At 40.8% G+C, this 12846-nt stretch overlaps 1 protein-coding gene across 5 annotated transcripts in view; it reads right to left on the bottom strand.

Moving 5' to 3' along the window:
- FGD4 (FYVE, RhoGEF and PH domain containing 4) overlaps positions 1–12846 on the bottom strand; it is a 106504-nt gene that overhangs the window by 35134 nt on the left and 58524 nt on the right. For all 5 annotated transcript variants that reach the window (XM_054631984.2, XM_077178315.1, XM_077178317.1 and 2 more), the window contains exon 2: positions 7542–7706. Coding sequence is in view for 1 of the 5 variants with exons in the window: in XM_077178314.1 (XP_077034429.1) it covers positions 7542–7706 (165 nt within the window). In the remaining 4 variants the exon portion in view is untranslated. The remainder of the gene's footprint in view (positions 1–7541; positions 7707–12846) is intronic.

Genomic DNA, 12846 nt, shown 5'->3' with positions numbered 1-12846 from the left:
TTTCCCCATCCTTACCATAAGTCCTTCTAATTAGATTGTTGATGAGCAGCCACTGCTTAATAGAGCAGTGACTAGAACACAAAAGACAAGGTGACACACAAAACAACTGAAGTCACAGCACTAAAATCTTTAAGCAACCATGCAGCATTTGTGGGCAACAAAAGCACATCACAGACTGGTCCCAAATGCATTCCACACTGGAGCAATGAATGCCCAGCTCCATCAAAAGGAAAGACTTGATGGAAGAGGACCTTAATTCCTGAGAACAATTGTTCCTTCCCCCACACATCCCCAAAACATACTGTGGGAGCAATGAAAGCATTTGACATGAAGTTGGAAAAAAAATTATTGAAAGGCCGGCATAAATTGGCAGGAGTAGGCAATATCCTGCCAGTGGAACCAGTGGCCCAGGGGCTCAGGCACTGCTCCACAGGCACCACATTCCAGTGGGACACAGGCACTGGCCCTCCAGCAACTATAAAACCTGCCAGTGAGCAAGGGAAGGGAAGGAGGACTTGAACTGCCTTTTTTCTTTTACCACTCCTGTGGTAGGGACAAAAGCTCTAGTACAGGATACACAATAGGTGGATGTGGAAAAGCCATGTTTCTTGCATTTCTGATGCCAGAATATCTTCCTAACTTACCCTGGAAAACCCATGCACCACAGGAATGGCCTTAAATCCCATCAACCAACATTTGAAAGGGATGTTAAAAAATTCTTTCAAATATACTAATCATAGATGGTGATAAACTTGAAGAAACACGTGATTAAGGGCAATTTTTCATTTCTTCCCTTCATTTACTTGATAGGTAATACAGGAGGTAATATTTGTCTGTGTTTCCAACAACCTAATTGCAATTTAATGGGATTGCAGTGATCACTACAGTCTGAAAAGTACCATGAGAGACTCTATGCAGAAATGAATTTGCCATAAAAAGCTTTAGACTTCAATCACACCAACTGCAAAGGCTGATAGATGAAATAATCAGAGAGAGAAGGAAGACAATTACTCTAGGTCAGATGCTTTTACTGTGCATATGTGCACCTTCAGTCCTCAGAAGCTTTATATTTATTAACACAGGCAAAAAAAGCAAGTTTGGAGAAGGATGCAGTATAGAAGATGACTCAGAACGCTGCTCTTTTGAAATAGTTATTTGCAACCCTGAAACAAGCAGATTATTAAATTGTGCAACTGCTTCAGCTGCAGAAAGTGCAGTCCCTCATGAGAAGCCCCATGCAGTCCTGCTGCAGCTGCAGTGCAGTGGAACAGCTTTCCCCAAATTCCCTCTTCCCAGGGAGCTCGGGCAAGGCCTGGCAGAATGAGGCCAGCGAGCATCCCATAATTGTCCAAGCACTGAATAGCTGCCTGTGCTGACAAAGCCATGGGACAGCTGAGACAAGGAGACACCAGCAGGCTGGGGAAAAGCAGGACACATCATTGATCATAAGCACTGCCATCCCCTCGGGGAGGAGGTGGACAGCAAAGGGGACACGGAGTGGATTTGCTGACCAGCACCACAGGAATTTGTAGGAACATTTCTTGCTCTTGCAATGGACTCTGTATAACCCCCAGTCCTGGGAGGTCTCTTATGCAATGGACCTATACACCTCTCCAATTCTTCTGCACATCTCATGAAATGTTAATATCCTCACAAGGAAATACTAAAACTACTAAACTTGAGGGAATTAATGTCTACTGATAAAGCAGAAGGAATTAGTTAGTAGCTATTTTTATACTGGATCCACTGGGACAAAAATCAAATTCTAGGACATTTTGTGGAAGTGTCACAAACTTGTGCAGCTGAAAAACCAGAGCTAAGCAGCATTTATGTATGGCAAGCAATGAGGAAACTCTTGTCAAACTGGACAATCCCCATATACTGAAAATCACTTTAATGTCTTCAGAAGACAACCACAAACCAACCAGCCAATTCACTTAGGCAAAACATTTTATTCCTTACTCCCTACCAGCTGCTGCTGTAGCTACTGTATGGTTCAGAAATAGTGCCGTGGAGAAAGAATAGCCACAAGATCAATGGAAAGAAAAGAATCATTAGTGCAACAAAAAAAAAAAAAAAAAGGCAATCCACATCCCTCAAACCTTCCTGTAAGGTCAGCCTTGTTAACAGGGATTATGGAAAGCAAATTCTATTAATTCTCTCCTCAATGTACTTCTGTAGTGTTTTGTTTTAATCAGATTATTTTTCAGTGTGAGCAGAGCAAGGATCTTAAGGGGAAAAAAGAGAAAAGACTGCCCTATTGTAGTAACCTGTATAATACAGAGCTCTGTTTGAGTCTATAAATACTCTTGCATCTGTACTGCAGAATTTTGAGCTCATTAGGAGATATGAACTGCTTATTCTGCCCAAAGAAAACCCTTCCATATACTGAGGTAGCAGATACTGTACACTGCTAGCCAAAAGCAAGATTTATGCTGCAGTGCCTGGCTGTGCATTCAACTTTGCATATATACATAAGGAAATGTCAGGTATTGCTATATAAATGGCTCAAGAGGTACAACCACCTTTGCAGACTCCAAAGCACATCAGCAAAGGTAATTAATCTCTTGTCTTAGAAAGTATAATGTGTTCAATGGTTAAAAATGCTGCTATGCCTCGACTCAATGAAAATGAAGTTAAAAGTTCCCGTGGTAAGCAACTACAGCTCTCCTGGCTGAGTCATCCATCATCACCAGGAATATCAGATGAGCACTGCTGAATAGATGCCAAAGATTTATACTCTTAAGAACAGTATGAAATAACCAGTAACCTAAACACAGCAGAAAGAGAGAAAAAAATAATCTTCTCTTTGAGATGTGTGTTTCCACATTTTTGGTTCACGCTACAAGAAGAATCTTTCAATAGTATATCAAGAGAGAAGACCAATAATAATCAGATGTCTTTTGTTCTCTCATTTGTCTTCTTCACAGAGATAATTTGGGGATTTGTTAGTTTTGTTGATAAAAGAGACTTTGTAGCAGGTTTCTTAAAGGACCACCAAGACTGGAGAAGTCTGCTTAGGAACAGCTGTCAGTTTTAGTTCAATTCACCTTTCACTGTACAAGTTTAATTTGCCAGGGAATTACAGTCTATATCTCAGACCTTTAAGAGGTCTCTCAGCTTTTTTAAGCCCAGGCCACTGTCAACTTTTAACCACAGACTATATAATAACTGAGAAAGGAAGGCAGGATTCATGCTACACAGCAGATATGCAGCTAAAATTGAATGCCAAAGTTTAAGTGTTGAATCTGTTACATCATAATCATTTCACAGTAGCACAAACCAGGCCAACTTTTGGAGTGGAAATTCACCTCCAACCCAAACAAAAATGCCTCTTTAGCCTCAGCAGGAGATTCATAAGTACTCCTAAGCTCTCATTAGAAAAATTTGCACAGTCTTGAACTGACGAGGCACTTCACTGCTTTGAAGAAGTGCTGGCATTTCCACATATTTTGCATCCTTCAATAAAACTGCCTGGTACAGACAGCAGTTTCAATGCCCATTATTTAACAATTTGAGATCATAAAAGAACTGATGCAAGAGAATCAAAGAGCAAGGAATAGAAGAAACTAGGGGGAGAAAAAGTCAAGTTTTACATGTCACTCTATATGAACTCTGCTATTGCAAGGTTCAAATATTTGAAGGTAAGGGCAAATTTCAAATTATTTAACCATTTGCTTCTCTCTTGTGGATTCATATGTGGTAGCATATTTTGCTATTTCCACTGACCTCCTCCAGTGTGGATTAGTCCACATTTTCAGGGAATGCACTGCATTGGTGCAAAGGCAAAGCAGCACATCTCACAGCTGGTACAGACACACAGACTCTGACTGCTTTGCTCTGCAGCCCTGATTCCTTTGCTCAACTCCCTCATCACCTTTTCAGCCAGTTTCAGGCTTTGCTTCAAATTTGTTCCGAAGATTTTCCTGAATCAAACTCTGCTCCAGACAGAAATCTGACACATTAATTGCTGACTTGTTGATGGAAGGAATTATTAGAGAACAAAAATTCTGCTATTACTGACAGTGTATCAGACAGGTCTTTTACTCCTTGAAATGCCAGGGGGAAAAAATTAAAATGAAAATAAAGAATTTTATATTGGGTTGCGTGCACAGACTTGACCTAGCTACCCTGAGTGAACTGTTTCCAAATACTTGAACTACTTCTCAGAGACCAAGTACAGGCAAAAGTACAGGGTTCACTTGAAGTGCAAGATTTTGAACATTTTTCCTCAATGTTACAGCTCTATTTCCCTTAATAAAGCAAATTTTACTGAAAATGGCTGTACCACACTTACAACACAACCTCAAAGCCATGTTTATATCTCTTATTTTAATTATTTTGGTAGGTCAGATGAAGGTCATTTTGCAGTTAGCTCCTCCACAGCCAAATACATTGGCATTACAATTCAGGTCTGTCATCTTGTTTCCTTTCACTATTAAAGGCCACTTAGTATTTGCATGACTAGAATAATCATATGGAAAAATGTTTCCTGCTGCTATAAACCAAAAACATTTTTGTACCTCTGCATGAAAGCTCTTTAAAAAAAATAGCGGCCACTTTTAAACCAATAAACCAGAGCAGCCTAGTTTGCTTAGAACATTTAGTCTCCCAAATGCATCTCTCACTAGTTCTGGTTTCTTTTGCTTCAATTCAATAAAAAGCCAAACAAAAGATATAGTATAAAACTTCCATCTGGTGCACATACTTAATATTAATAAATGGAGAGTGAGCCATGAACAAAGGAGACACAAAATACTATTTACAACAGTATTATTGAATTTTGTCTACACAGCTGCATTTCTTAGACTACAACACTATTCCTGGCTGTGGCACATTTTGGAGTACACAATATTGACAAACAACAGGAAACATGGCTAGGAAAGATCAACAACAGCTGTGTAACTTGAATGAATGGGGTCCAATAGTATAAAACTCCTAATTTATCTAATAGCTAAAATTTTATAATAAGTGTGTTGGCTCTGTTTTTGAAAGGTTTTAAATCTTTTTATTGATAGCACATTTCTATTTATCCATTAATGACTTCTAAAATATTTTTCTTAGGAAGAACACATGTTCCCTTTGCTGTAGAGAATTAATTCCAGAGACCTAGGAAATGGTGCAGAAAGGCTCCTCAGATAAGTAATGTTTACATATGACTGGCAAAAAGTCTTAGTTTAGTTAACAATACTGGCAAATGTTCTGTAAAAACAAATAACAAACAAAAAACCAGCTTTATTTTGCTCTCATTCTCCTGAAGGAAACAAAACTTTCTTGACACCTCTGAGAATTTCCTCCTGCCCTTAACTCTAAGACAAACTCAGGACTGATGCAAAATTCTTCAAGGTGCATTTTCCCACTGAGTGATACAGATATTTTTGACTCCACTACATGATGAGTCTGTGTAATTGTAGTTTCTGTATTTGATTTAGATGTGCTCTATTACTGGGTTTGTGCAACCAGCTTTTGGTAGCTGGGGGGGACTACAGAAGTGGCTTCTGTGAGAAGATGCCAGAAGCTTCCTCCATGTCCAACAGAGCCAATACCAGCCAGCTCCAGGAGGGACCCACCACTGGCCAAGGCTGAGTAATCAGAGAAGGGAGTGACACCTCTCTGATAACACATTTGAGAGGGGAAAAAAGTTATTGTACAGACATGACTGTGCTAAGAGAGGAGTGACAAAATGTGGGAGGAACAACTTTGCAGACACCAAGGCCAGTACAGAAGGGGGGCAGGAGGTGCTCCAGGTGCTGGAGCTGGGATTCCCCCACAGCCCATGGTGAGGCAGCTGTGCCCCTGCAGCCCATGGAGGTCCATGGGGTTGCAGAGATCCACCATGGAGGAGACCCACGGTGGAGCATAGGGATGGATGCCTGAGAGGAGGCTGTGACCCCATGGGAAGCCCACACTGGAGCAGGCTCCAGGCAGGGACCTGCAGACCCAGAGAGAGAGAAGCCCACTCTGGAGCAGGCTTTCTGCCTGGGTTTGTGACCTGGTGGGGGACCCATGCTGGAGCAGGCTGTGCCTGAAAGGCTGCACCCTCCACTCATGCTGGTGCAGCTCATGAAGAGCTGTAGCACACAGAAGGACACAGGCTGGAGAAGCTCATGGAGAACTGAACTCTCTCCCATGGGGGGCACCCTGAGCTAGAGCAGGGGAGGGACTCCTGAGTCCCTGCCTGAGCAGTGGCAGAAACAGCCTGTGCTGAGCTGACCAGAACCCCCCTTCCCATCTCCCCCTGCCCCTGGGGAAAGGACACAGAACCTGGGGATGATGTTTTAAAGATTTGTTTTGCTTACCATTCTCCTGTTCTGATTTTGGTTAATAATAAATTCAACACTTTCACCATGACAGTAATCAGTTTGTGATCTTCCCCCTGTCCTTACCTCAACTCAGAAGCCTTTTGTTATATTTTCTCTCCCCTGTCCATTTGAAGATGGGAGTGACAGAACACCTTTGGTGGGTACCTGGCATTCAGCCGGGGTCAGCTCTCCACATCTGGTTTTCCATAAGTAATTCTCATTTCTGTCTTATGAGCACTGTGTCTCAGAATCCAATGCACTGAGCAGCACTGTGATTTATGTTTTCAAAACTCACTTTTTTTTAAACTTCTAAAATAATCAAAGTTCCCATTACATGTCACCTCTAAAAGATAGCAGTCCAGATTTGATTTGAAATCAAGATTTCTGGAACGTAGTGACTCTTAGCTGTGATCAGCCACAGCAGAATCAACAATATTACTGAGAAGACCACATAAAAAAATGGTTTGAGTCAATATAAATAGTGATTTTATATATGTATGATTATACATATATGCATATAAAGTGTGTATATATACTTTATATATACATATATATTTTTCTATATAGGTATATATATATAAATAGGTATATATAGGTACATATAGGTATATAGGTATATACCTATATGTACCTATATATACACATAGGTATATACATATAGGTGTATATATAGGTACATATAGGTATATAGGTATATACCTATATATACACATAGGTATATATAAATACTATTATACTATATATATACACACAATATTTACTATATACTATTATACTATTTACTATATACTATTTTGCTTTTAAAAGTAAAGATATTTATGGACAGAAACAGAGAGAAAGGAGATCTAATTCTAGTCTGTATATATTACTGTCAGCTTTTGGTGCACAAACATGAAGTTCCCATCTTTCCACATACTCCTGCAGGAAGGCTTCTCTCAATCTCTGCTAGAACTCCAAAGACCCTGAATATCTTCCCACCACACTTGCCTTGAAGCCAGACTGTCAAACACTCCAGTTTAAAAATAGTGTCCAAACCTCCCAGCTCAAATACAGCAAGACTTTTGAAAAATAAGCCAGGAATTACAGAATCACAAGGCATTTACAGAACATTTGTATTTCAGCAGCCAGCTTATGCCCCATGGTTTTCTCTCTTTCAAATACAATTCTCTCAAGGCGCTCTGCTGCTCTCAGAAGTCCAAGAGAACAACTTCCCTAAGAAAAATATTGCAGAGCACTTACCTTGTGGCTTTGGACTTGCAGCTGAGCGTGGGGACTGTTTGAGTGGCACACTTCCATTTATTCCCTGAGCCGCTTCGTAGCGGACATTCTGCTCCACCAGCCTGGCTGTGGCACCCGCTGCACAAGCTCTGGACAGTATCAAGGGCTTTGGACAGATGCTGCTGCCTGGAAAATAAATACACACAAGTAGTTATATATAAAATAAGTATAATTAAATAAAAGTATAAATACACACAAAAGTAAGAAACAGGACTGAGTATAGGCTAGAATGACTACAAGAACATTTATTAGAATGCTCACAACTCCCTACAGAGACTATTAAAATATTTAAAGTGTCTCATCCTAAAAACCCTCTTTGCCTTTCACTGAAATTTATTCTGTTGATTAAACCTTGAAGGGTTGGATATGAAGAATATATTTCCACCATGATTAGCCTAAGCTCTTCTACAGGAACATGACAATATCCAACAGACATTTTTCCCATTTGAATTGTTGCTTGTTCAACAGAACTGGATCAGTTCTGATTTTAGTTCATCTATTCTATTTCTGTATTCAAAATGTGTACGAAATGCTATATATTCAGAACACTTATTTAATTACTCGGTGGAAGGATCCAAAAGTCAGCTAAACTAATTGTGTCTTTTTTGGTAGTAAAGGGCCCTCTTATAAGCATTAAAAAAAAAAAAAAAAAAAAGAGAAAAAGAGCACAGCACAAAGCCAGAGACAAATTCTTTCTTAGCTGAATGGAATTTATTCTCATTTTCTCATTCATAGGATCAATATGCTGTTATTGATAAGAAATGTGGAAGAAAATATAAAGTAAAACATATTCAAACAATGGAAACTGTAATAAAAGCACTTATTACAGTAAGTAATGGGAATTATGAAGGCCAAAACCATGCACTCTAGTTTTCTGGCTTAAAAGAAATTGGTTCTCTGAACACAATCAAAAACCTGAAAGGATAGTATGAAGGACTTTGAGATGTCACTTAGGTCAATATTCATTTACCTCTGAATCCAAAATACTTCAGAACATTTTTGTGGGAGGAGCAAGGAAAAGGAGGAAAGCCCATTTATCAATTATTGTGGTGTTGTCATAATTACTTTCATTTAAATAAAAAATATTAGGGTAGAGTTTCTGCATCTCTATTTCCTGTTGTTTACCACCCTTTCTATTTTCTTGCCTTTGCTGGGTTTTTTTTTTTTGCATGTTACCGTAAAAAGCAAATCCAAAACCCACTCAACCATTTCATAAGGTGATCCTCCTATATCTTCTGAACAACAACTCCTCTGCAGAGTTTGGACCCTCTGGTCCCATCCAACTTCCTCTCCCACTGCAAAGTCCGCCCACCCCTAGCTACAGCCAAGCCTGTAGAATTAGAATTAGAACAGCAAAGGAAAAGGATACTACAACTACTGCTCTATGCTGCTTAATGATTCTTCAGCATTTTCTGGATTCCAACAGTACCTTCAAGTATTTATTCTTTATTTCCTGGAAGCCTATTTTTCCTGTTGAACACTGAGCCTTGCACCCAGAGGCTGCCTCTACCAACACAGATTCCTGCAGAGGTCCACGGTGAGATCAACAATCCGTGCTACCAAAGCCCCAGTACTCGGTGATAACACATGCACAACACCCACAGCAGCAGCACAGCATCTTCCCCTCTTCTAGTTCATCCAAGCAGCAAGGGATCTCCCCAGAACATAAAGGGGGCTGTTCCAGAGTGATGAGGATAATCTAACAGGTCCCCCACTCCAGCAGCAAGGTCTCAGATGCCTGTAATCTCAGGCAGAGATTGCTTGACTCTGTTTCCTTTGGTGTCACTCCCATCCACAAAAAGTTGTGTTGTACTGCAGCACTGAGAGCTCTGTCCCACAGCATTCCTCAAAGCCCAACAAGTATAGGCTATATCTGAGCCATATCTGTCTCTCCTGGGGGTGGGAGTTCTGAAAGCTCTTAGAAAGACCAAGCTGATGGTACAGGGAGTTGGACCAGCAAGTTTTCCTTGTCTCCACTTAAGAGCTGACTGGCTGGATTTCCCTCTCTTACAGAATCCCATACAAATACTGCTACAAATGTTGCAGTTTGCACTCTAAATGGACAATTCTAAATTCAGAAACAAATTTAAGAGTAACTCCTGTGGGGTCAGTAGGTTGTATAAATTGGGTAGGCAATTGCACACAATTTATAAATCTATATTCAGATCGGTTATAAGATTGGAATGAGGGTCAAAGTGTGAAAGCTTAGACTTTACTAAAAACTGATTGGTTTGCAGATTTGTCAGCCAACATGCTGCAAAATCCACAGCTCCCAGAGTGCAGCTCAGTAAGGGCCACTGCTGTGTGAACTGCTCAGGCCAAGGCTAAAAATCTCCATCAAAATATTACCTTATTTATTATAAGGATTTCCTAAGAAAATGAGGTTCTGCTGTGGCCAGAATGGGAATTTGCTTTGCACGCACATCTTTATCAAGGCATTCACACCTGTTGAAGGTTATCACTCACAATCACATAACGCCCAGTCAAACAGAGCTGCTGCTGAGAATAGAGCTGCTCTGTGGTCAGCCACGGTCCCCCCCTCCTTGTCACCTTCTGCCCCAGCTTCTGCTTCTGGCTACTCCTTCCCCTGGGCCAGCACCAGCCCTTGTTGCACTGCACTGTGAGACGAGCAGCAGAAATGGGGCAGGTGGAAGCTGGAATGCATTTTGGGTGGGTTTGACCTCACAGCTGCCCCAGCACTGCTGCTTGCACAAGGGAACAGCTGGGAATATGGCTGGAAAGGGACAGGACAGCTCCTCTCAGCAGCAGCAGCCCTTCTTTAGACCTGCCTGATAAGATCATTTCAGCACAACCCCAGTTCCTCAAGCAGCTGTTCAGACTTTCATTCCACTTGGTTTACACATGCACACACACTGCCTTAATGCAAAGTCCAGCAAAAACAGCAACAGCTGAAAAAAAATCTTTAATGCAAAAATAGTAGGTGGCCTTAAGAACCAATTTTGTTGTCAGCATCCCATGGTCCCCACTAGACTGGCCAATATTAGTTGCATTCAGTGGGCAAAAGCCATTTTGTAAAGGTCATCCACTGTAAGACAGAACAGTACCACAAGCAACAGAAAAGAGCACTTCTCTAGAATGGGATTTTTGCAACTGTTTACAGGAAACAAAAGCTACAAGAAGTGTTCTCATTCAAGATGTGCTCTGTCTTCACACCAACAACTCAGCACATGGGGCTGTGGGGAAATAGAGTGACTTCAAATTTGTTATCGTTGTGCAAGCCATTAAACAAATCCTCCTTCCCCTCTGGGAGCCATGTTTGCTCAAGATGGACATGCTGCAGACATTTAACATATATTTCAAACTAGTGATTTTGTTAATTGTGTCACATCCTCAAGCCATGTAAAGCCGGAATGGTAAAAGGCAACAGATCTATCCATGGCATATTTCTATGCAAAACTGAAAATTCTCTGGGCAAAGAACATCCTTTAAGACCTGTGGAAATCTGAGCCCTAGTTTCTAGGCAATGATAATGAACAATATATGAACAATATATGAACAATAGCACCTGCCAGGTGATGCAGACAATAAAATTGTGGCAGAAACACAAACTTGTGGTGAAAATTCCTTTATCTAGTGTATTGTATTCAAGTGTATATACAATGATACATTATGTCACAACAAAAGCCCAAAACAGCCCAAATACTTGCTCCACAATCAGCAGCATGCATTTCAGTAGGGCTGCTCAATTCTCGAGGCTTAAGTAAGCAGTGACACAGTTTGCCTTTTTAAAATACAGTTGTTGCCCCGTAAATATAATGTAAAGTCCCATTAGATATACAAAAATGCAGACATGCTGCAAAAACCTGCACCTTTTACTGGGCTGAAGTAGAACCCCATCATGATTATTTCTGACCTGATTAAAGAAACGCTTGTGCACTTCAGCTACTCTCATGAATTATAAAAACTGAGAAATTTTACCTGAAGTCAGAAATGCCATGCACGACCAAATACTACCAGCCACTTGCTGTGTTGACTGGTACATGATTAAACCCCCTCTCTTATAATCAGAAATAATTAAATACACTGAAGAGGAGAGAAAAGTGGGGAAAGATTTAAGAAGTGTAAGGGAGAAAGAGGTAATAATAGCTAATAGAAAAGAGAAATAAACAGTGCAAATTTGATAAGCACTTAATTACTTTGCTTATCATCTGCAAGGAAATGAGAAGCTAGAATGCTTGCAAACATGCTTGCATCTGCAAGTATGTTTGAAGCTAGGTGATGCATTATATATTTTTTTCAGGGCATTTTAATTAGAAATAACTTGGATCCATGAACATTTAGACAAACAGCCAGCCAGCTTGAAGTGCCAGTAAGATTAAAAAATGGCCTATTTATATTCAGGAAGATTACACTAATGTCTTAGTATTTGATGGGTCCTCCATCAGCAGTTCCATAAGCCAATCTCAAAACCATTAACTCTTCTGTTATGTTTATTTTCATTCCCACTTGCAAGCACATAGTGCTTCTCTGCTGCTGCAGCACTAATTTTTACTGCCACTGTGATCCCACTCTTGTTCATACATTCTGAATGAAAGAAATGCAGTGGTTCTGGATGTAAAAAAAAAAAAAAATCAATGGGGGAAGTATTAATCTCTTATGACAAGAGGGAAAATTAAAGGATGAAAATGACTTCTCTTAAATTATATAGTTAGGCATGCCCCATGTGTTAAGTCCCAAGGGCACCTACCCCAGTGGCTGTGGCTGTTCTACTGCTGGATCTTTTCATGTAACACCAATGCAAAGCCTCACGATTCCTGCCAGCCTTGGACAGAAATGGGTGTTCGGCACATAGACCCTGCCAAGGCACCGGTTCGGGCACAGCAACCAAACCAGACATTCTCCTGACCAGCTCAGAGGAGTGCTAAGTGGCACTGACACTACCAGAGACTACTCCAACCCACCCACCTACTCACCAAACACTACAGGAGCTGGCAAGGGCAGAGCAAGAGTGAGCAGCAGCTCCCTGGTCACGAACAAGAAGGCACAAAGCAGCTTCTCACTTACAGCACCCCATGTTGAGGCTGAGCCAGACATCCAGTACATGAGGTCACAGATTCTGCACACAGCTGTGTCCAAGCCTGCCCTCAAACCTAAGTCTCAAGTAACCTGCTACTTCCCCTTCACAGATTTATCCTTTCTGTGAGAGGAGCTCACATGCTTCTGAGAGGCTTCTACTGCTGAAGCATACCCAATGTCAATAACAACTGGACTAAGCTCAAATTATCTGAGAATTATTAGGAGTGTG

The sequence above is a fragment of the Agelaius phoeniceus genome, chromosome 5 (genome assembly GCF_051311805.1).
Source record: "Agelaius phoeniceus isolate bAgePho1 chromosome 5, bAgePho1.hap1, whole genome shotgun sequence".
Taxonomy (NCBI): Eukaryota; Metazoa; Chordata; class Aves; order Passeriformes; family Icteridae; genus Agelaius; species Agelaius phoeniceus.
The sequence above is the reverse complement of the archived record's forward strand: the minus strand, read 5'-3'. Positions and strand labels throughout refer to the sequence as shown.